General features: G+C 45.2%; 1 protein-coding gene across 5 annotated transcripts in view; it reads right to left on the bottom strand.

Annotated features, from left to right (window-relative positions):
• The window catches only part of LOC138265246 (mucin-4-like), a 422,755-nt gene that overhangs the window by 165,691 nt on the left and 232,130 nt on the right, over positions 1-24,934 (bottom strand). For 4 of the 5 annotated variants that reach the window (XM_069212831.1, XM_069212833.1, XM_069212832.1 and 1 more), the window contains exons 51-56: positions 18,137-18,625; positions 17,147-17,635; positions 10,290-10,778; positions 9,300-9,788; positions 1,336-1,824; positions 338-823 (exon numbers count right to left, since the gene is read on the bottom strand). In XM_069212831.1, coding sequence (XP_069068932.1) covers positions 338-823; positions 1,336-1,824; positions 9,300-9,788; positions 10,290-10,778; positions 17,147-17,635; positions 18,137-18,625 — 2,931 coding nt within the window. The remainder of the gene's footprint in view (positions 1-337; positions 824-1,335; positions 1,825-9,299; positions 9,789-10,289; positions 10,779-17,146; positions 17,636-18,136; positions 18,626-24,934) is intronic. The other variant, XM_069212835.1, reaches the window with a different exon arrangement.

Genomic DNA, 24,934 nt, shown 5'->3' with positions numbered 1-24,934 from the left:
GTAAAGGAACCAATTTATGGGTTTGCAGACCTGTTGGATCAATATTTGTCTGTTTGGTATCATTCATATGGCCAGCACTTGCCGTCCCATCTGTGTGAGCTTCTACATTCAATATCCATTAGTATCCTCTTTTGAGATCATGCTTTACCAGTACAGTGTATATGAGCAAGAGGTGTTGTCTTCCTATCCTGCAATAGTCAACTACCCACAATCTGCCAACCTTCATTCTATAATTCCCCACCTTCTCTCAAATTCTAAGATTTACACTTCAAGTTTAAGAAATAAAATAAGCAACCAATATTTACTGTGAAAGTGGCATAACTAAGCGCATACATACCACTTGTTGCAGTGTGTGTTGTTCTAGATGATTCAGTAATGGTGGATGCTGCTGGTCTAGATACTGTGCTTGTTGCAATGGCTTCTGAAGTTGCATTGGTTTGCTCTGTGGATTTGGAAGACGTCACACGAACAGTAGAGGGGGCGGCGCTTGTTGACGAGGAAGAAGGTGCAATCGTTTGGTATGTAGGTGTGAAGAGTGGGGATGTGGTTGGATGCAGTGTTGAGCTTGTTGCTTTTGACTCCGCTTCTGTGGACTGATTGCTCATCTCAGTGGAGATGGCTTTAGTCACCAGGGTTGAGGATGTGCTTGCTGCAGATGTAACTGCTGTTGAGCTCTCACTGCCTTTAAACAATGCTGAAGTGTTACTAGTTGTTAAGGTTGTAATTCCTTGTGTTGCATTTTCAGTTCTTGCTGCCAGGGATGTGCTTACGGTTCCAGAATGGGTGGTCTCATCTGTGATCACCTGTGTAGTCGCCATCAGTGCTGTTGGAGGAACAGAGTAGGCTGTTAGAGGATGCTTTAAATAGCTGTCCCAAATGTCACCCAACAAAGACAGGTATCAAAATATATTTACTGATTAATGTCACTTAGTGCATGTAAAGGACATTTGCCAAGCAAGTGAATCAATTTTGTAATGTCCTTTGCGTTATAAAGTTGCATCCAGCCTTATTGAAGATTCTCACTACTTTCAAGGCATTTTGTGTTTAGTGATCAGTCTCTTGCTTACTGTTTAAGGTAAGGATGGCCCCCTCTCTGAGCTGCTGCTTTCAATACTCATTATTTATCCTCTTTTGTGGTTTTGCTTTACAGGCACAGTGTTTGATGAACAGATGGCCATGTCTGCCTCTCCTGCAATTGGCCATTGCCCATGCTGTGCCAATTATCGTGAATAATACCCCACCTTCACTTACATTCTAAGCTTTACATTGTTTCACTTTCAAGTAATACGCAGTTAAAATCTATTGTGAAAGTGGCATAACTAAGTACATACTTACCACTTGTTGCAGTGTGTGTTGCTCTAGATGATTCAGTAATGATGGCTGTTGATGTTCTGGATACTGTGCTTGTTACAATGGCTTCTGAAGTTGCATTGGTTTGCTCTGTGGATTTAGCAGTCGTCACCTGAACAACAGTAGAGGGGGCGGCGCTTGTTGACGAGGAAGAAGGTACAATCGTTTGGTATGTAGGTGTGTAGAGTGAGGATGTGGTTGGATGCAGTGTTGAGTTTGTTGCTGTTGACACTGAATCTGTGGACTGATTGCTCATTTCAGTGGAGATGGCTTTAGTCACCTGGGCTGAGGATATGCTTGCTGCAGATGTCACTATTGTTGAGCCCACACTGCCCTTAAATAATGCTGACGTGTCAGTTGTTTTTATGGTTGATGTTGCTTGTGTTGCATTTTCAGTTACTGCTGCCAGGTGTGTGCTTACAGCTCGAGAATGTGTGGTCTCATCTGTGATCACCGGTTTAGTTGTTATCAGTGCTGTTGGAGGAAGAGTGTAGCTGTTAGAGAAGGCTTTTCATGATTTGCCACAAATCTCACACAAATATACAGATATTAAAATATATTTGCTGATTAATGTCACTGCGGGTACAGGACATTGGGCCTGATACAGATATTGGCAGAGGGATTGCTCAGTAACAACAGTGACGGATTTCCCATCCACCAAAATATAAATCCCATTCTATCCTATGATTTTAGCATACAGGATATCTCTCGCCATTGTGACAGAGTAACTCATCCACCAAGATCTAAATCGAGCCCATTGTTGCCAAGGAAGTGAACCAATTTTATAATGCCCCATAGCAATGGCGCTAGGCACATGAGATGAGGGTATAGTTGCTGCTGAAGTCACTATTGGGCTCTCAAAGCCATTAAAAAATGCTGACATGTCACTTTATGTGATTTCTTCAATTCCTTACGTGGCATTTTCAGTTCAATTGGCTACGTCTGTTCTTCCTGTTGCAGAATGAGTGGTCTCAAATGTCATCAGTTCTGTAGTTGTTATTAAGGCTGATGGAGAATACATTTTACATATCACCAATGTCATTCAGCAGTACAGTTCTAAAATAATATTGTTACTAAATTGCAGAATTGGAAGGGAACTACTGCTTCAGTGTATCCAACCACCTTCTGGGTACATGGTACAGGAGGAAAACCTACTAGCACTGAAGTCCACTGCATCATCATCATCATGAACAAATCACTGCTGTGAGGAGTAATCAATATTGTGCTAGAAGCAAAGTAACAAATCGGAAGTCTCCCACAACAACACTATCGTGAATAACCGACATGCCGCTAATGCAAACCCAGTTGTCTCGAAATCTGCAATTTTGGCCTTGCATTTCCTGGGAGAGCGTCCAATACTCCCTTAATGATTTCACAATTTGAAGCTGAGGGACACAACTTTACGTTTTTTTCCTTGTACTTCTTGAAAGCCCCAGGTTATTAATAGTGTCTCAGGTTTAATGTTTGTGATGTGATGTCTGAAACTTGCTGTGCCCCCAGCCCTATGGCTTACATTAGGAGCAGCAGTAGGTCCGTCTCAAATAATTTGCCACTTTCATGCTTCCATTCTTGGTTGTTGTGTGGCGTTAGTTTGATGCAAAACTCTTGAATGAAAGGGCGGACACTATTTCCACTGTCTGCGATGTCTACCAGTCAGTGGTCACCTTCTCTCATTGCAAGAAGGAATTGAACAGGCTAACCTTCTTCTGATTGCTGCCATCTAGGAACATTTTAAGCATCATTCACCCTTCAGTGACTAGATGAGGAATAAATGTAAGCTAAACGTGGTCTTCCTCACAGAAGAAATCTGGTGGGTGCACCACTGTGACAAGTCATCCACCACTAATATTCAATAGCTAGAATTTGATTTTAACTTTCTAAGCAGGGTCCCCTCCACATCACCTTTTTATTGGTAGTTTTTATCTGTAAAAGAGTGGGAACGCTGGGTGGTAGAAATTTTATTAAACCCCGCAGATTCCAGGATTCTCACTCACAGAAATGTATCATTTTAGCCAAAGTTTGAGGTTTCCATGGAATTCTAGGTAAGAAAACATGTTGGGTTTTATGCTTGTCATGCCCCTCAAGACTGCCCTGTGTTTCTAATGTTTAAAAATGCTTGGGTTTGGTAGGTTTTCCTTGGTGGCAGCTGAGCTGAGGCCCAAGTACTGCAGACACCCACATCAGTAAAATGGGTCCATTTTCAAGGTGAAAACTTGATGTCTCCATGTTGCATTTGGGATATTTCCTATGAATAGTAGTAGACCCAGTCACACAAAAGAGGAATAGTTTTTAATTGGGAGAATGGGGGGACGGCTAGGGGGTAGAAATTGATTGGCCCCACAGATTTCAGAACTTTCCTTCACAGAAGTGTAGGGAAAATTATTAACGTTAGCCAACGTTTGAAGTTTGCACGGCACTTTGAGTAAGAAAAGATAGTGGGATCCATACTAACCATAGTGGGATCCGTACTCGTCACACCACACTGGACTAACCTGGGTTTCTAAGGTTCAGAAATGTCTGGGTTTGGTAGTTTTGTGTTGGTGGCAGCCGAGCTCAGGCACAAATACTGCAGCTGCCCTTGTCACAAGAATGGGGTAATTTTTAAGGCAAAAACTTGATGCCCCCATGTTGCGTTGTAGGATATGCCCGGTTCTGGGTCCAGTCACAGAAATGGAGAACCGTTTTTACTGGGAGAAGTAAGGAACACTAAGGATAAGAACTTTGGCCCCTGCACCCCACCCCCCACAACACAGATTTCAGAACTTGTATGTGTTTTAGCCATGTTTGAGATTGGCATGGCGTTTTGGGTTAGGAAACTTCGTGATATCCATGCAAGTCATGCCACCCAGGATTCCCCTGGGTATCTAGTTTTCAGAAATGTCTTGGATTAAGGCCCAGCAATGCTTACTTTACTGGGTGGTTCAACTAGACATAAATACATATGGAGACAGACAAACACAGACACACATATAAAAAGATTAGAGTGACATTATAATTAGGTATTGAACTAAGTTATACACTAACGTTTTAAACCAAAAACTTACTGAAATCAAAGTTTCAGGTTACTGAGCTTCTGTTTATAACTTGCACCCCCACCATACATTGCTAATGACCTCACATATTACTTCACTTATAACGTTAAATTACATTATTTATTACCTCAAAGATGACATGCCTAATTAGATCATTAATGACATCACATATAGCACTATAGTCATATAACTAACTGAGCCTATATAGCTGCGTCCACTGTACAAAAGTAGCATTGAGTCTCTGAGGCAAGTGTGACTGTGCATGCGGAAAGTTATTTAGCGCATTGTTTACAAATCACTAACATTCAGGACGCAAGTATTCCTCCAGATTATACAAGTCAAAGGCTGAGGGAAGCTAATATCGGTTGTAGAGGTTTGTTTGAAAGTATGTTGAGGCTTAAAGCCAAAGCCTGTTCCAAAACATTTGTGAGAAAGGCCTTATCTTCTGTAGATGCTAGACTATCTACCAGCGGATTTCTGGGCATGTACACACATACAATATGTGTAATACAGTGCCATAGACAATGTTTATTTCTAGAAGGTCGTTTAAGATCGTGAGGCATTACAGACTGTTCAATGATGCAGAATGTAGGAATAACTGGTGTTCTGGCTCTAAGTTTGTATGCCAATGGGCCCACCTCGGGAATGTGTGTAACGGTTTTTACTAAACAACTGAGGGATGTCCATAGGCAATGACAGAAGGTGTCTTTTCAGTGAGAAATGTGTTCCTGTCAACTTCTTGACTGCAACTAATGGTTCATGTGGAGGGTAATCCCATTATGGTGAATAGAACAGTGGCCACGTATGTAGCATTTAGGATTACTTCAAGGCCAAAAACCTTATAGGATGATGTCACATTGATTGTAGGATGTTGTCAGGGATGTCATGTTATTTGAGAAGTCATCAGTGTTGTCATCAACAATATTATTTAACAAGCCTTTAGTGTAGGTGAGTCTCCCTATCTGAGTCTCACTCACGGTAAACTCATGGTAACTGGACTGAGTGGAGTTACTGCCAGTGTCCACGTTTTCAGATAAGGTCGCTGCAGCACAGCTAGGGTAAGGGTCACTGGTCTGGTTATCCGCAAACATGTGTGCCAACACATTTGTGCATGTGTGTTGGCTGTACGTTTGAGAGTACTGTTGTGTGCAGCCCGGTAATTGTGCAGAGGTGAACAAATTACTTATCTTCGGTAACGCCATATCTGGTAGAGACTCTATATAGCCGCAGATTCCATCCTGTAGAATATTTCCCAGGCATCAGACTGGATCCAGAAGATTTTCGAGCAGTATCCCTGTGTCCCGGTAGGTGGAATCATTGAACAAGTTATCTACCCTTATCCCGTAGAGACTATATGTAGCTGCAGATTCCTTTCCTTTGAATTTCCCAGGTGTCAAACTGGATCTGGAAGATTTTTGCGTAAGCAGTACCCCTGTGCACCATTGGTTGGCTTTGTTCTGTTCCGCGTGGCATCGTTGGCATCCGTGGTGCCAGATATGACATTGCGGTCGCCTATATAGGCCCCACCCAGGCGAGCGGACGTCGGTTACTTTTTACAACTTTTCACACCACGAGCACAAAGCCATGAAGTGAACTGACAAATGTGTGTCCAAACTAGGGCCCTGAAAGGGATCAACCTTAAACCTAGAAATCTGTCCACAGAGCAGGGAGCCATGGGTGGGTGTAAGGAATCTACAGCTGGATATAGTCTCTACCACACAATGCATTTTCGTAGGTAAGTAACTTGTTCATCTTATAGAGACTTCTAGCTGCAGATTGCTTACCTTCGAATAGATACCCAAGCCATATCATCCTGGCGGTGGGTTGCGGCAAATATTCTATACTAAAAAATCCTCCAGGACCGAATGGGAAAAATGCCTGACCCTGCAGACCTGACTGTTCAGGCAGTAGACTTTGGCAAAAGGGTGGAATGATGCCCAATAACGAGTTTCTATATTTATTGCCAATCGCTATAGAAATATGGACAAGAAGTGCTTTAGCTTTGCGCACATGGAGAGCCCAGGATAGCTTTGAATCAAACAATATCCCTAAATAATTTTTAAAAATTTACACGTTCCACTTTTTGCCCTTGGATCAAAATATTCCTCTTGAGCAGTCAATGACAATCAAGTATTTTGTTTTATTTATATTCATTTCTGGCCCCTTTAACATAAAATATTCATTAAACTTCTCTAACAGGGTCTGTAACCCCATAGGGGTTTGGGACTTCAAAATAGTGTCATCTGCAAAGAGAAGTGCGGGGACAAAGTCCCCGCTTAATCTTGGGGAATCGTGGGCGCACTGTTTAAGATGATCGACTACACCGTTAATGTAGAGAGAGAATAGGGTTGGTGCGAGTGCGCACCCCTCTCTCACTCCCCTGTTGATTGGAATAGGATCTGTTAGCTCACAGTTTTGACACTACCGGACCTTTTCATAGTGGTTTTCGTGCAACCTAATTATCTGATGTAAAAGGTTTTCCGGGATACACTGGTTCCTTAAGGAGGCCCATAGGGTGCCCCTCGGAACCAGATTAAAGGCAGCATGTAAGTCCACAAATGCGATGTAGAGATGACTTTTCTTCAGTTTGGAATATTTCCACATAATAAATAGGCGCCTGATGACGTGATCAATTGTGCTGGTTCTCGGCATAAAGCCTGCTTGGCAAGATGTTAAAATGTTACCCTCTCCCATCTTGTCAGCTATTCTGTTTAACAGCTGCCTGGCATAGATTTTGTATGGTACATCAATCAAACTAATTGGCTGTAGTTTCCAGGCTCCTGCCTGGATCCTTTTTTATAGATCGGAATAATTTCTGCCCCTTTCCATGTCTCAGGGACAGGGTCTCCCCTTGCTATTGCGTTACCAATTTAGTTTATATATGGGGCCCATATGTTGGTGGTATGTCTAAATAGGTTCCGTGGTATCTTGTCCAGGCCCGGGGCTTTACCTAGTTTGATGGTCTCTATGGCCGCCACAGTTTCTTCCAGGGTAAAGCAAATGCCCGTTGTTGTAGCCAATGTTAGTTGTTCCCTGGCAGAAGGGGAATGTTGACGGTACTCCGAGGGTTCTGAGCAGAGGTCGGTAAAATGGCTATTCCATATGCCAGGATTAACATAGTGCTCGGCGTTACATATCCCCTCTGCTCCCATGGGCGACTATCCTGCAAAAGGTTACAGTATCTTTAGTTCTGGCTGCAGCGAGAAGATCGGCCCAATTTTGAACCTCCCAGTTTTTCTATGTCTTGGCCAATATTTTCCTACAGCTAGGCCTTGCTTGCTGTACTATCAGATGTTTCGACTTTAGGGCTTCAAATTGTAGTTTTCCCCCTCTTTGCATTCACTCATATACCAGGGATTAGATCACCTGGGGCAATTTCCGCCCTGCTCTGGCTTTTGTTGTATTGTTTTAGTAAGGGAAGGCCTCAGAGCTATAATCACAGATTGATGAATGTCTAGTATTGGTGTGTCAGCGGGTCTTCTATGGACATATGGGTTCAGTAGATCTGCAACTGTATTGTATATGTTCGCCATGCCCCCCAAGTTACTCAATACTGAAGGCCATTTTATTGACCTACGGGTATTACTGACAGTAGGTTGATGTTGTACCCTACCCCTCCCCAGGCAACTTAAATCTAGAAGGCACCCTCTCAGTTCTACGTGACGAAGTATCTATCATATAGCCTGGTACAGAAGAGACTCTTCAAGGATTGGTGATGGCCTGTGGTAGGTCAAATAATACTGGTGGACATTCATGGATAGGTCAGTAGGGTTTACTGGAAAAACTGTAGTGTTGTTATATACATATATGCAAAATCTGCCATAAAGTGAATGATGATCATTAAAGCATTTATATTCAAAGAAATCACATACATGTATTTGAGTCTTTTCTTTTACCGTCTTGAAGCTACATAATGCAGCCAAAGCAGCCACCACCAGGGGTCCGCACACTGGAGAGCCAAGGAGGAAAACCACTAGCTCATGAAGTGCTTAGACCATTGGGAGACTTCCCCTGGGGTTCTGTGCGTGAGGCCCAAAGAAATATAGGGCCAATTTCTCTTGAAACATCCATGGAGGAGCTTCTCCACCGCCCTTCAGCTCCCACACAGACACTTAAAATGCTGACTTCCCATTCTGCTGCTCAGTTTATGGGCGGCACAAAGCTGCTTTGATCTTGGTTTAGCAGTGGCGGTCCCCTGTTTTCTTTTGTATCTTTATTATGCTGTGGGTGTTCCGGTCTCACCTAGGGCATCTGGATGGTCAAATTCATGGTGGGAAATGGAAAGGGATGGTGGAGGGGGACCTAAGCCCACCACAATCCTGGCTGGCTTCCTGGTGCCCAGCAGCCTCCAGCGGCAGGCGCAGGAGCAAGCCACTCATGATTCTCCCGACTGGGTGGAGCACGATGGAACCAGACTATAGTATGCCCTCGCTCCCCTAAGGAGATGGGCACAGCATCACTCCCAGGGCTCTGGAAATTCAGGCACTGTGTGTGGAGAGGGCGCTGGCTGTGAAATAGGTTTTTTTTCTGGATGCCTTGTGTGAGGATGTTGTCAATGTCTTAAGAGGGATCTGCTAATCAGACAACTACTTAAAAGGAGGCACTGTAATGGAACTCACATATGGGTTTGGAGACTTGTAGGATCAATATTTGCCTGTTTTGCATAATGGATATGGCCTGCACTCATTGTCCTATATGTGTGAGCTTCTGCATTCAGTGTTCACTTTTATCCTCTTACAAGATTATTCTTTACAGGTGCAATGTGTATAAGCAAGTGCAATTACACACAATCTGCCAAACTTCTCCTATAATTCCCCTCCATCACTTGAATTCTAAGTTATACATTTTTCAATTTTCGGAAAAGCACTAAGCAACTAATATCTATTGTGAAAGTTGCAAAACTGAATGCATACATACCTCTAGTTGCGTCATGTGTTGCTCTAGATGATTCAGTAATGCTGACTGTTGATGTTCTAGGTACTGTGCTTGTTACAATGGCTTCTGAAGTTGCATTGGTTTGCTCTGTGGATTTAGCAGTCGTCACCTGAACAACAGTAGAGGGGGCGGCGCTTGTTGACGTTGAAGAAGGTACAATCGATTGGTATGTAGGTGTGAAGAGTGAGGATGTGGTTGGATGCAGTGTTGAGCTTGTTGCTGTTGACACTGCACCTGTGGACTGATTGCTCATCTCAGTGGAGATGGCTTTAGTCACCAGGGTTGAGGATGTGCTTGCTGCAGATGTCACTGCTGTTGAGCTCTCACTGCCTTTAAACAATGCTGAAGTGTTACTTGTTGTTAAGGTTGTACTTCCTTGTGTAGCATTTTCAGTTCTTGCTGCCAGGGGTGTGCTTACAGTTCCAGAATGGGTGGTCTCATCTGTGATCACCTGTGTAGTCGCCATCAGTGCTGTTGGAGGAACAGAGTAGGCTGTTAGAGGATGCTTTTCATAACTGTCCCAAATGTCACCCAAAAACTACAGGTATCAAAATATATTTACTGATTAATGTCACTAAATGCATGTACAGGACATTTGCCAAGCAAGTGAATCAATTTTGTAATGTTCTTTGCATTATAAAGTTGCATCCAGCTTTATTGAGGCTTCTCACTACTTTCGAGGCTTTTTGTGTTTAGTGATCACTCTTGCTTTCTGTTTAAGATAAGGAGGGCCCCCTCTCTGAGCTGAATATTCATTATTTATCCTCTTTTGAGCTTTTGCTTTACAGGCACAGTGTTTGATGAACAGATAGCCATATCTGCCTCTCCTGCAATGGGCCATTTCCCATGCTGTGCAATTATCTCGAATAATACCCCACCTTCACTTACATTCTAGGCTTTACATGGTTTCATTTTTTAGCAATATGCAGTTAATATCTATTGTGAAAGTGGCATTACTAAGTACATACTTACCACTTGTTGCAGTGTGTGTTGCTCTAGGTGACTCAGTAATGGCGGCTGCTGCTGTTCTGGATACTGTGCTTGTTACAATGGCTTCTGAAGTTGCATCGGTTTGCTCTGAGGATTTAGTAGATGTCATCAGAACAACAGTAGAAGGGGCGGCGCTTGTTGACGATGAAGAAGCTACAAATGTTTGATTTGTAGGTGTCGAGAGTGAAGTTGTGGTTGGATGCAGTGTTGAGCTTGTTGCTGTTGAAACGGCTTCTGTGGACTGATTGCTCATCTCGGTGGAGATGGCTTTAGTCACCTGGGTTGAGGATGTGCTTGCTGCAGATGTCACTGTTGTTGAGCTGTCACTGCCTTTAGATAATGCTGAGGTGTCACTTGTTGTTATGGTTGTAATTCCTTGTGTTGCATTTTCAGTTCTTGCTGCCAGGGGTGTGCTTACAGTTCCAGAATGTGTGGTCTCATCTGTGATCACCTGCGTAGTTATCATCAGTGCTGTTTTAGGATTAGAGTAGGTTGTTAGAGAATGTTTTTAATATATTAGCTCAAGTGTCACTCAAATATACAGGTAGAAAAAAAAAAAGTTACTTTCCTTTGGTAACGTCTCTTCAGGTAGAGACTATCTATCGGCAGATTCCGGGCCCTAGAAAATTCACTAGACATCAGACTGGATCTGGAAACTCTTCAGCAGTACCTCTGCGTGACGATAGGTGACACTGATAGGCTCCTTACTGGAGTCATCAGCCCCGGATGTCACGTGCACAGTGCATATGTAGGCATCACACCAGAGTGCTGACATCAGTTTCTTTCATGACATTTAGGTGCCAAAAGCACAGAGCCACAACAACGTGCTGATGGACCAGTGCACAGGCACTAAGGGCCTACAAGGGCCACACCAGCTGGGAAGATCAGTTTGCAGATGCAGGGAGGATGGGAGGATCAATAAGAAATCTGCAGCGAAATAGAGATGAGGTGTGACTGAAGATAAGTAATGTGCTCATCTGATGGGGACTTCTAGATGTAGGCTCCTTACATTAGAATACACACTAAAGTAATAACTCCCCAGCGGTGGGTCTCATAACAGGTTCAGATGAGGAAGTTCTTGAGGAAGAAATGTACAAAGCAGCATCATTGTAGCATAGTTCCCCCCACTTTTTGCCTGGTGTCAGTGTTTTAAGACTGTATTACACTGGGATCCTCCTAATCAGGACTCCAGTGTCAGTGCTATCTCCTCTAAATTTGGTTACATGGTAACTTTTTCACCCTACAATTGGCATACTGGTGCACCCATGTAAGTCCCTAGTATATAGTACTTAGTTACCCAGGGCATTGGTACACCAGGTGTCTCTCATGGGCTGCAGCACATATTATGCCACCCATGGAAGCCCAGGCAAACTGTGTCTGCAGGCCTGCCATTGTAGCCTGCGTGAAATGGTGCATCCACCTTTCACTTTAGATATAAGGTCACTGCACTTGGACACTGTAAGCCACCCATATTGTAGGCCCTTTAGCCCAAGGTCAGAGTGCATAGTCCTGAATGTCAAAGCACCCCTGCATGAGCAGAGGTGCCCCTATAAACCCAGACTCCATTCCCTGGGGGTCTGTAAGTGCAGGGAAGACATTTTAAGGTCTGTAGTGGACACTATTCAACATGAGTCGTCCAACTACATAATGGCTCCACCAAACCTAGGCATAGTTGGTATCAACATCTTGGATTCATGCAACTGCACCGATTCCAGTGCTAGTAGCATGATGCCATGTACTCTGGGGGTTCCTTAGAGGATCCCCCTGAAGGAACTTCACCTCTGGGGGGATGGGCATTGCCTACCTGCACCGGCTGGTTATCTCCAAGTGGTCTAGACACTTTCCCCTTCTTTTGCAGGTTCTTCTAGTCTGGAATCTGCCTTTTGGTTCTACTGACCTGGTCCATGGGTCACAACAGCAGCTGAACTAACAAGGCTCCCATTGACTCCAACAAAGGTTTCCAATGTCACGTCACCCCTATGCACCTGGGCTCCCTGGTGCAGGTACACCACTTTGCTGGGTATTCATGGTGGGGGGCACTATCCAACCTTCTTTGTACCAACTGGTTTCCTCTGGGTCCTCTGGGAAGGGTCCTGAACCCTGAAAATTCTAACTACAACAGTTCTGTGTTTGCCTATGGGACATCCGGTTCAATAACACCTCCGCACCCGGGCGCCTGTGGGATTTCTGATACTTACCTCTGGTAATTCCTTTCTCCCCCCAGCCCTTGGGATTCTAACCCACTTACCTTGGTTGGACACTTCCATTCTTGTACCACTTTCATAGTATATGGTTTAGCCCCTATAGGGTCCCATGTATTTACATGCATTTCCTGTTTGTCTCTAAGTATATTTACTGTATGTAGATATCTCCAAGTGGAGGTATACCAACGTTAGGATAGTGTATAATAAAGAATACTTTATTTGTGTAACACTTGGAGTGGTTCCTTTTTGTGTGAACATCACTGACTGACTATTGTGGTATTTTATGTGATATACGCTCCTACTTGATAAGCCTGAGCTTCTCTCCACAGCTACCCCACGAGAGCTTTGGTTATGTAGGCACCAAAACACTATCACTAGGGGATGCTGGGAGTCAGTATAGGGTGCCATGCCATAGGTGTACACCATAAACTGAGCCAGCCTCCTACACAATGTGCCCGTCACGATAAACCTGACTGTCCAGGCACTAGTGCTTGGTAAACTTGTGCCGAGATGCCCACATCACAGCCTGACAGATGTCCAGGAGGGGCACTCTGCAAACTAACACAGCGGTCACAGCCTTGGCTACGGCGAGCCCACTAGCCCTCAAGCGGTTGCTTTTTAGCCATTGCACAGAAGTTCCTAATGCAGAGTACAATCCAACTGGAGATGGTCCATTACTGCACACCTGTCCCTTTCTTTGCTCCGGCAAACTTATTAAAGATTTGATTGTCCCCCCAGTAGTATTTGGTACAATCAGCATAAATTATAATGGTTTCTTTAGGTCCAGGTGATGGAGTCTCTCCTCCCCTCTTGAAGGTTGAGCAAAGGAGGTCAGAAATGTGATGGTCTGGCTGATGTGGAAGGGTGTCACCACTTTCGGCAGGAACAAGGCATGTGTTCTCAGAACCAGTTTCTCTGGAAGAAATATGGTGTATGGAGAGTGCACAGATACTGCTTGGAACTTGCTAATCCTCCTGACTGATGTAATGTCCACTAGAAAGTCTGTTTTGATGCTCAAAAGATGCAAAGGGCAGCTATGGAGAGGCTCGAAGGGCGAGCACGCCCAAAACGTCAAAACTAAGTTCAGGTTCCACGGAGGCATGATGAAGGGTTTTGGAGAAAGCGTGTGTTAGCATTCTATTAGAATACAAGTCACAACAGGTGTCTCAAACAGGAATGGCTAATCCGGCAAATGCAAGAAAGCTGAAGTGACAGGAAGATAACCTTTAACTATGCCCAAAGCAAAGCCTTACCAGGCTAACCATAGCACACATAACAACACCATAGACAAAGGTGCAGAGAGAGGATCATCATTTTTGGTAGTACACAAAGCCACAAACCTTTCCCAAAGGCAGGCATACACTAGGAAGAAAGACTAAGCCAGTGTTGGGAAGGTGCCCAAACCACTGGCATCCACCAGTTTCTTGTACCAATTATCTTCGGGCTCTTCTATGAGGTTGGGGTAGCCATAGATATCCTCAGGTCCACCTAATTGTTCTCCCAATGCAGCCTATGGAAACATGAATGCCCTGGTTCTGACTCGGAAGGTTGAGTTACGGCCAGCCTGCAGTGGACGTTGAGTGACGCCAGTTGAGCTCCTTATCAGAGAATGGTATAACAATGGGGTTCGTGGTGTCGTGGGGCATCAGCAATGCCAGGAACTACATCAATGGAATGGGGTCAAGGGATGGTCGCAGTTTTGCGACTGGAGTCCGGGAACAGATCTGTAAAGAAATGCCTCTTTTTGTATGGTCACCCCCAATTTTTTTCTGACTTATGCTGCTGCTTTCCCGACTCTGACAGAGTACTGAGGCCTGCTAACATGACCTCAGTACCAGTGCCCTGACCCCCAACATGTGCATGTTACATTGGCGATTTCTAATTGGCATAGGCTAGGTTGCCTACAAGTCCCTAGTATATGGTACCCAGGGTATCTCGGGCCTGTAAGGTAGAGTATCACCCCAGGGACTGCAGCACTGGCTGTGCCACTCTGGGTGTGACAAAGGTAAAACAAGTCTTTTGTTCTGCCACTGCAGACTGGAAGAGCAGTTTTTAAATGCTAGCCTTTTTTTTCCATTTAAAACCATGGCAAAGTCAAAGCTCCCATGAAATATGTGCAAGATACCCCTGTGGCAAGCTTACTGAGGGCTAAGACAGAGTGCAGCATATTTCATAGGAAGAACATGTATTTTGCATCTTCTGGAAGTAGAAATGCGAAACTGTTGTTTTTAATTGGAAAAGACTTGGTCGCCTGTTTGGTGAGTGCAGGGTTACCGGCTGACCTCTCAGCTGTGCTAACCCCTGAACAGTGCAACCAAAGTTGATACTCCAAAGTATCAAACACTTTGTTACATTAAGCATGATGTCATTCTCAAGCCACAATTAATGTAAAAAGTTACAGTGTCCATCTTTTATAAAGTTGCCAAGTTGATGCCTATAATCTCCTGTGCCCTTAACGGTTACACATGGAGCTTGCACCTGAGACAGCTTCCTGCCCTACTAGGGAGATGTGCAAACGGCCCCTAGGTAATGAGAAAATAGCGGCCTGCACTGGAGAGTGATGGTACCTCCCTCCTGCAGGAGGCCACACGTGTGTTGCCCCAAAAGGCAAGCTTGAAAGTAGAAACCACCTATAAGGAGCAAATAGGGAACACTTGAGAGACGAGCAGCCCCATTGTTTAGACAGAGTGGCACCCAGGAAGGAGAGGGAAAACCGGTTATCAAACTGGTCTCCCAGGGGCATATAGCCCACTTGGTAGCCATACCTCTGGGTTGGGCTAGGTACTTTGGATGCCGAGAGAGAGGTTCTTCGTTGTTTGGAGTGGGAAAAACGGTGCATCGACGGATAGCCGGATGCCACTCTTCCCAGGATGTGGCCATCAGGAGGGAGGGAAGCTAGTAGTCCATTGGGTACTGACCAGGTCTACCCTGAGGGTACTTTTAAAGCATAAACAGGGCACACCTGGCACACAGAATTCAGATCTTGTCTGGAGTGAAAGAAGCACCGAAGAAGGACTGCCCTACTGCACCTCGGAACCGGCAAAGGGGGGCTGCGTTGTTGTGGATTGCACCTGCTTAACCTGATGGCTAGCAAAGAAGAAGGGCTGTGGCCTGCTCATGGAGAAGTTACCTCTGGAGCCCGCCAAAAGCCAAGAGACTGCAAGGTCAGATGAAAGACCTCCTGTTCACAGCACAGGGTCACAAAAGCTGAGAAGCCTGCTGGGGCAAACCTTAATCCATAACTTTCATTGTGTCTTCATCCTACACCAATTGCTCTAGACCAATTACGTGTTTGTTATTACAACTGAAGTCACCTCCTATTAATATTATTTCTCCTATAGAGATATTTTTTAACATATCATCTAGAATTTCTATTGAACGTGACGAAGTATCTATCAGATAGCCTGGTACAGAAGAGACTCTTCAAGGATTGGTGATGACCTGTAGTATGTCAAATAATACTGGTGGACATTCCTAGATAGGTCAGTAGGGTTTGCTGGAAAAACTGTAGTGTTGTTATATACATATATGCAAAATCTGCCATAAAGTGAATGATGATCATTAAAGCATTTATATTCAAAGAAATCTCAAAACATGTGTTTGAGTCTTTTCTTTTACAGTTGTGAAGCTACATAATGCAGCCAAAGCAGCCACCACCAGGGGTCCGCACACTGGAGAGCCAAGGAGGAAAACCACTAGCTCATGAAGTGCTTAGACCACTGGCAGACTTCTCCTGGGGTTCTGTGCGTGAGCCCAAGGAAATATAGGGCCAATTTCTCTTGAAACATCCCTGGAGGAGCTTCTCCGCCGCCCTGCAGCTCCCACACAGACACTTAAAATGCTGACATCCCATTTTGCTGCTCAGTTTATGGGCAGCAAAAAGCTGCTTTGATCTTGGTTTAGCAGTGGCGGTCCCCCGTTTTCTTTTGTATCTTTATTATGCTATGGGTGCTCCAGTCTCACCTAGGGCATCTAGATGGCAAAATCCATGGTGGGAAATGGAGGGGGATGGGGGGAGACCTAAGACCACCACAGCCCTGGCTGGCTTCCTGGTGCCCGTCAGCCTCCAGCGGCAGGCGCAGGAGCAAGCCACTCATGATTCTCCCGACTGGGTGGAGCACGATGGAACCAGACTATAGTATGCCCTCGCTCCCCCAAGGAGATGGGCACAGCATCACTCCCAGGGCTCCGGAAATTCAGCCGCTGTGTGTGGAGAGAGCGCTGGCTGTGTAAAAGGTTTTTTTTCTGGATGCCTTGTGTGAGGATGTTGTAAATGTCTTAAGAGGGATCTGCTAATCAGACAACTACTTAAAAGGAGACACTGTAATGAACTCACATATGGGTTTGCAGACTTGTAGGATCAATATTTGGCTGTTTTGCAACATGGATATGGCCTGCACTCATTGTCCTATATGTTTGAGATTCTGCATTCAATGTTAACTTTTATCCTCTTACAAGATTATTCTTTACAGGCGCAGTGTGTATAAACAAGTGGCAATTATACACAATCTGCCAAACTTCTCCTATAATTCCCCTTCATCACTTGAATTATAAGTTTTAAATTTTTAAATTTTAGGAAAAGCACTATGTAACTAATATCTATTGTGAAAGTTGCAAAACTGAATGCATACATACCTCTAGTTGCGTCATGTGTTCCTCTAGACGATTCAGTAATGGCGGCTGCTGCTGTTCTGGATACTGTGCTTGTTACAATGGCTTCTGAAGTTGCATTGGTTTGCTCTGTGGATTTAGTAGATGTCACCAGAACAACAGTAGAGGGGGCGGCGCTTGTTGACGATGAAGTAGCTACAAATGTTTGATTTGTAGTTGTCGAGAGTGAGGATGTGGTTGGATGCAGTGTTGAGCTTGTTGCTGTTGACACTGCACCTGTGGACTGATTGCTCATCTCGGTGGAGATGGCTTTAGTCACCTGGGTTGAGGATGTGCTCGCTGCAGATGTCACTGTTGTTGAGCTGTCACTGCCTTTAGATAATGCTGAGGTGTCACTTGTTGTTATGGTTGTAATTCCTTGTGTTGCATTTTCAGTTCTTGCTGCCAGGGGTGTGCTTACAGTTCCAGAATGGGTGGTCTCGTCTGTGATCACCTGTGTAGTCATCATCATTGCTGTTGGAGGAACAGAGTAGGCTGTTAGAGGATGCTTTACATACCTGTTCCATATGTCACCCATAAACTACGTGTATCAAAATATATTTACTAATTAATGTCACCAAATGCATGTACAGGACCTATGCCAAGCAAGTGAATCAATTTTGTAATGTTCTTTGCATTATAAAGTTGCATCCAGCTTTATTGAGGCTTCTCACTACTTTCGAGGCTTTTTGTGTTTAGTGATCACTCTTGCTTTCTGTTTAAGATAAGGAGGGCCCCCTCTCTGAGCTGAATATTCATTATTTATCCTCTTTTGAGCTTTTGCTTTACAGGCACAGTGTTTGATGAACAGATAGCCATATCTGCCTCTCCTGCAATGGGCCATTGCCCATGCTGTGCAATTATCTCGAATAATACCCCACCTTCACTTACATTCTAGGCTTTACATGGTTTCATTTTTTAGCAATATGCAGCTAATATCTATTGTGAAAGTGGCATTACTAAGTACATACTTACCACTTGTTGCAGTGTGTGTTGCTCTAGGTGACTCAGTAATGGCGGCTGCTGCTGTTCTGGATACTGCGCTTGTTACAATGGCTTCTGAAGTTGCATCGGTTTGCTCTGTGGATTTAGTAGATGTCACCAGAACAACAGTAGAAGGGGCTGTGCTTGTTGACGATGAAGAAGCTACAAATGTTTGATTTGTAGGTGTTGAGAGTGAAGTTGTGGTTGGATGCAGTATTGAGCTTGTTGCTGTTGACACTGCACCTGTGGACTGATTGCTCATCTCGGTGGAGATGGCTTTAGTCACCTGGGTTGAGGATGTGCTTGCTGCAGATGTCACTGTTGTTGAGCTGTCACTGCCTTTAGATAATGCTGAGGTGTCACTTGTTGTTAAGGTTGTAATTCCTTGTGTTGCATTTTCAGTTCTTGCTGCCAGGGGTGTGCTTACAGTTCCAGAATGTGTGGCCTCATCTGTGAACACCTGTGTAGTTGTTATCAGTGCTGTTTTGGGATTAGAGTAGGTTGTTAGAGAATGTTTTTAATCAATTTGCTCAAATGTCACTCAAATATACAGGTAGTAAAAAAAAAAAAAAAAAAAAAAAAAAAAAGTTACTTACCTTTGGTAACGTCTTTTCAGGTAGAGACTACCTATTCGCAGATTCCGTGCCCTAGAAACTTCACTAGACATCAGACTGGATCTGGAAACTCTTCAGCAGTACCTCTGCGTGACAATAGGTGACACTGATAGGCTCCTTACTGGAGTCATCAGCCCCGGATGTCACGTGCCCAGTGCATATATAGGCATCACCCCAGAGTGCTGACATGAGTTTCTTTCATGACATTTAGGTGCCAAAAGCACAGAGCCACAACAATGTGCTGATGGACCAGTGCACAGGCACTAAGGGCCTACAAGGGCCACGCCAGTTAGGGAAAATCAGTTTGCAGATGCAAGGAGGATGGGAGGATCAATAAGAAATCTGCAGCGAAATAGAGATAAGGTGTGACTGAAGAAAAGTAACTTGTTCATCTGATGGGGTCTTCTAGCTGTAGGCGTCTTACCTTAGAATACACACTAAAGCAATAACTCCCGGCGGTGGATCTCGGAACAGATTCAGATGAGGAAGTTCTTGAGGAGGAAATGGGCAAAGTTGCATAATTGTAGCATAGTTCCCCCAACTTTTTGCCTGGTGTCAGTGTGTTTAGACTGTATTACACTGGGATCCTGCTTATCAGGACCCCAGTGCCAGTGCTCTCTCCTCTAAATTTGGTTACATGGTAACTTTTGCACCCCACAATTGGCATACTTGTGCACCCATGTAAGTCCCTAGTATATAGTACTTAGGTACCCAGGGAAATGGTACACCAGGGGTCTCTCATGGGCTGCAGCACGTATTATGCCACCCATGGAAGCCCAGGCAAACTGTGCCTGCAGGCCTGCCATTGTAGCCTGTGTGAAATGATGCGTGCACCTTTCACTTTAGATATAAGGCTTGCCTTATATCGTGGTCACTGCACTTGGACACTGTAAGTCACCCATATGGTAGGCCCATAAGCCCAAGGGCAGGGTGCATAGTCTTGAGTGTGAAAGCACCTCTGCATGAGCAGAGGTGCCCCTACAAACTCAGACTCCATTCCCTGGGGTTTGTAAGTGCGGGGAAGACATTTTAAGGTCTGTAGTGGACACTAGTCAACACGAGTCGTCCAACTACATAATGGCTCCACCAAACCTAGGCATATTTAGTATCAAACATCTTGGATTCATGCAACTGCACCGATTCCAGTGCTAGTAGCATGATGCCATGTACTCTGGGGGTTCCTTCGAGGATCCCCCTGCAGGAACTACACCTTCAGGCGGGTGGGCATTGCCTAACTGCACCGCCTGGACATCTCCAAGTGGTCTTGACACTGTCCCCTTCTTTTGCAGGTTCTTCTAGTACGGAATTTGCCTTTTGGTTCCACAGACATGGTCCACAGGTCACGACAGCAGCTGAACTAACAAGGCTCCCATTGACTCCAACAAAGGTTTCCGACGTCCCTTCACCCCTATGCACCTGAGCTCCCTGGTGCAGGTACTCCACTTTGCTGGGTATCCATGGTGGGGGGCACTATCCAACCTTCCTTGTGCCAACTGGTTTCCTTGGGGTCCTGTGGGAAAGGTCCTGAACCCTGAAAATTCCAACTATGACAGTTCTGTGTTAGACCCCAGTTCAATAACACCTCTGCACCCGGCGCCTGTGGGATATCTGATAATTACCTCTGATAATTTCTTTCTGCCCCAGCCCTTGGGATTCTAACCCACTTATCTTGGTTGGGCACTTCCATTCTTGTACCACTTTCATAGTATATAATTTAGCCCCTATAGGGTCCCATGTATTTCCATGCTTTTCCTGTCCATCTCCAAGTATATTTTCTGTGTGTAGATATCTCCAAGTGGAGGTATACCAACATTAGGATAGTGTTATAATAAAGAATACTTTATTCTTGTAACACTTGGTGTAGTTCCTTCTTGTGTGAACATCACTGACTGACTATTGTGGTGTTGTAAGTGATATATGCTCCTCCTTAATAAGCCTGATCTGCTCTCCACAGTTACCTCTCAAGAGCTTTGGTTATCCAGGCACCACAACACTATCACTGGGGGTTGCCTGGAGTCAGTATAGGGTGCCACGCCATAGGTGTACACCATAAACTGAGCCAGCCTCCTACACAATGTGCCGTCACAATAAACCTGACTGTCCAGGCAGTAGTGCTTGGTAAACTTGTGCAGGGATGCCCACATCACAGCCTGACATATGTCCAGGAGGGGCACTCTGCAATCTAACACAGGGGTCACAGCCTTGACTCTGGTGAGCCCACTAGCCCTCAAGCGGTTGCTTTTTAGCCATTGCAAGTTCCTAATGCAGCGTACAATCCAACTGGAGATGGTCCATTACTGCACACCTGTCCCTTTCTTTGCTCCGGCGAATGTACTGAAGATTTGATTGTCCCCCCAGTGATATTTGGTATGATCAACATAAATGATAATGTTCTCTTTAGGTCCAGGTGATGGAGTCTCTCCTCCCCTCTTGAAGATTGAGCAAAGGAGGTCAGAAATGTAATGGTCTGGCTGATGTGGAAGGGTGTCACCACTTTCAACAGGAACAAGGCATGTGTAATCAGAACCAGTTTCTCTGGAAGAAATATGGTGTATGGAGAGTACACAGATAGTGCTTGGAACTTGCTAATCCTCCTGGCTGATGTAATGTCCACTACAAAGTCTGTTTTGATGCTCAAAACATGCAAAGGGCAGCTATGGAGAGGCTCGAAGGGTGAGCACATCCAAAATCTCAAAACTAAGTTCAGGTTCCACGGAGGCATGATGAAGGGTTTTGGAGAAAGCGTGTGTTAGCATTCTATTAGAATACAAGTCACAACAGGTGACTCAAACGGGGATGGCTAATCCGGCAAATGCAAGAAAGGTGATGTGACAGAAAGATACCCATTAACTATGACCAAAGCAAAGGCTTGCCAGGCTAACCATGGCACACATAACACCTTAGACAAAGGTGTAGAGAGAGAATCATCATTTTTGGTAGTACACAAAGCCACAAACCTTCCCCAAAGGCAGGCATACACTAGGAGGAAAGACTAAGCCAGTGTTGGGATGGTGCCCAAACCACTGGCATCCACCAGTTTCTTGTACCAGTTATCTTCTGGCTCTTCTAGGAGGTTGGGGTAGCCATAGATATCCTCAGATCCACCTAATTGGTCTCCCAATGCAGCCTATGGAAACAAGAATGCCCTGGCTCGGATTCGGAAGGTTGAGTTATGGCCAGCCTGCAGTGGACGTTGAGTGACGCCAGTCCAGCTCCTTATCAGAGAATGGTATAACAATGGGGTTTGTGGTGTCGGGCATCAACAATGCCATGAACTACATCAACGGAATGGGGTCAAGGAAAGGTCGCAGTTTTGCGAATGGAGTTGATACCGATCTGGGAACAGATCTGTAAGGAAATGCCTCTTTTTGTATGGTCACCCCCAGTTTTTTCTGACTTATGCTGCTGCTTTTCCGACTCTGACAGAGTACTGAGGCCTGCTAACATGACCTCAGTGCCCTGACCCCCAACATGTGCATGTTACATTGGCTATCCCTAATTGGCATAGGCTAACTTGCCTACAAGTCCCTAGTATGTGGTACCCAGGGTATCTCGGGCCTGTAAGGTAGAGTATCACCCCAGGGACTGTAGCACTGGCTGTGCCACTCTGGGTGTGACAAAGGTAAAACAAGTCTTTTGTTCTGCCACTGCAGACTGGAAGAGCAGTTTTTAAATGCTAGCCTTTTTTTTCCCATTTAAAACCATGGCAAAGTCAAAGCTCCCCTGAAATATGTGCAAGTTACCCCTGTGGCAAGCCTACTGAGGGCTAAGACAGAGTGCAGCATATTTCATAGGAAGAACATGTATTTTGCATCTTCTGGAAGTAGAAATGCGAAACTGTTTTTAATTTGAAAACACTTGGTCGTCTGTTTGGCGGGTGCAGGGTTGCCGGCTGACCTCTCAGCTGTGCTAACCCCTGAACAGTGCGACCAAAGTCGATACTCCAAAATATCAAACACTTTGTTACATTAAGCGTGACGTCATTCTCAAGCCAAAATCCTGCCCTCCTCGGGGGATGTGCAAACGGCACCCAGGTAAGGAGACAATAGCGGCCTGTACTGGAGAGGGATGGTAACTCCCTCCTGCAGGAGGCCACACAAGTGTTGCCCCAAAAGGCAAGCTTCAAAGCAGAAACCATCAATAAGGAGCAAATAGGGAACACGTGAGAGAGGAGCAGCCCCATTAGTTAGACAAAGTTTCATTTGGGAAGGAGAGGGAAAACTGGTTGTCGAACTGGTCTCCCATGGGCATATAGCCCACTTGGTAGCCATACCTCTGGGTTGGGCTAGGTACTTTGGATGCAGAGAGAGAGGTTCTTCATTGTTTGGAGTGGGCAAAACAGTGCATCTTCGGATAGCCAGATGCCACCCTTCCCAGGAAGTAGTCATCAGGAGGGAAGGAAGCTAGTAGTCCATTGGGTATTGACCGTGTCTACACGGAGGGTACTTTTGAAGCATAAATAGGGCACACCTGGCACACAGAATTCAGATCTCGTCTGGACTGAAAGAAGCACTGAAGAAGGACTGCCCTGCTGCAGCGCGGGACCGGCAAAGGGGGGCTGCGTTGTTGTGGATTGCACCTGCTTAACCTGATGGCTAGCAAAGAAGAATGGCTGTGCCCTGCTCATGGAGAAGTTATCTCTGGAGCCCGCCAAGAGACTGCAAGGTCAGATGAAAGACCTCCTGTTCACAGGATCACAAAAGCTGAGAAGCCTGCTGGGGCAAATTGTAATCCAGAACATTCAGATCGCTGTCAATTGCTGCAGTGCAGCACCAGAGACCAAGACTCAACACTCAAAGTTGCACCCGAGTTCGCTTAGCCTTGGAGAGTCATCAGAGTGCATCTCGGTCATGCAGAAGCAAAGTTACCACCAGGGGAAGTGTTTGGCTGTGACCACGATACCGGGTGACTGATAGCTCAGTGGAGACTAAACTACTTCCATTACTGAGAGGGCTTTGAGGAATGTTGGCCCTGTGACCAGGACTATCCCAACTCCTTTGAGGACTGAGGAGTAGCCACAGGAAGATGCCAGTCGACTACTTCGCATCCACAGCATCCTTGAGCATCTTCAGCATCCTTCATCCCTTGCATCAGGATCTCTTCGATAGGAATCCATTGCAAAGGGGCCAAAGTACCCGGAACTGCCTGGAGACTGCTTTATCCATGGAGATAACTGCTTCCTGGGTCCTTGCTAGTCCCCCAACTGACTCTCTACTGGATTTGGTCACCTAAAGTGACTCTAAGTGACTGCAATACAACTCTGCCTACTTTTTGTGAAAACGTTTCTAAGTATCAAATGCGTTGAATTTGTCAATGCTCGTTCGCAGCCAAGTGAAAAGCTTTGATTTACTATACATTGCAAATTCTATGTACCCGGAACCCTCTGGTGGAACATTTCCAATGTGGTGTCTAAAACTACATAAAAATACACTCTATTTTTTATAATTTGGTTTTGGATTTCCTGAGTGTCTTGTTGATGTTTTCTTCAATTATTTTGAGGCTGTTTAAATAAATTACACTTGTTCCTTTGTGTAAGTCTTGCTGCTAAAAGCCACAGCTACCAAGGTTTACGCTGAAGGTTTGATAAACAAAACAGTCTGGTGTTGATGAGTGCATTACAGACAGAGGTCGCACAACCACACCATATAATACACCCCATTTCCACACAGGATACAAGGGGCCTAACTGGCGCTGAGGACAGCCTCGCTGGTGTGAATCCAGTCGGGCACTACCCTAACCCATGGGGCCCAAAGACTTTCCAGAACAGTCGGCCAGTATGAAGTGCGTGACCTCATAAAATTCTTTTAATTGAGTTGGGGGTCACTTTGGCTCTGGACAATCTGGAGTGCACCCAAACTAAGGGTCTGCGGTTGACGTGAGGGAGCAGGGTCTAGATCAGTGGTTTTGTTCCCATGCCTCATCTGAAGACTTAGACCGGCACAGTGAAGTCAAAGAACGCTTTGACTTCTTGGACTTCTTATGAGACTTACCTGACAATGACTGAGTGCAATGCCAAGCGTTAGGAACCGCTCCACGAGTGGGGCCAGGACCTTCCGCAGGACCGGGATCTGGAGCGGAGTCAACTGTCATCAGGCGACCGGAACTTTCAGGTACCACTCCCAAACTGCCTTTGGATTCATGGCGTGACATGCGTGGCCCGTCTCCAGACACCAGA

This window comes from Pleurodeles waltl, chromosome 11, assembly GCF_031143425.1.
Source record: "Pleurodeles waltl isolate 20211129_DDA chromosome 11, aPleWal1.hap1.20221129, whole genome shotgun sequence".
NCBI classification, from domain to species: Eukaryota; Metazoa; Chordata; class Amphibia; order Caudata; family Salamandridae; genus Pleurodeles; species Pleurodeles waltl.
The sequence above is the reverse complement of the archived record's forward strand: the minus strand, read 5'-3'. Positions and strand labels throughout refer to the sequence as shown.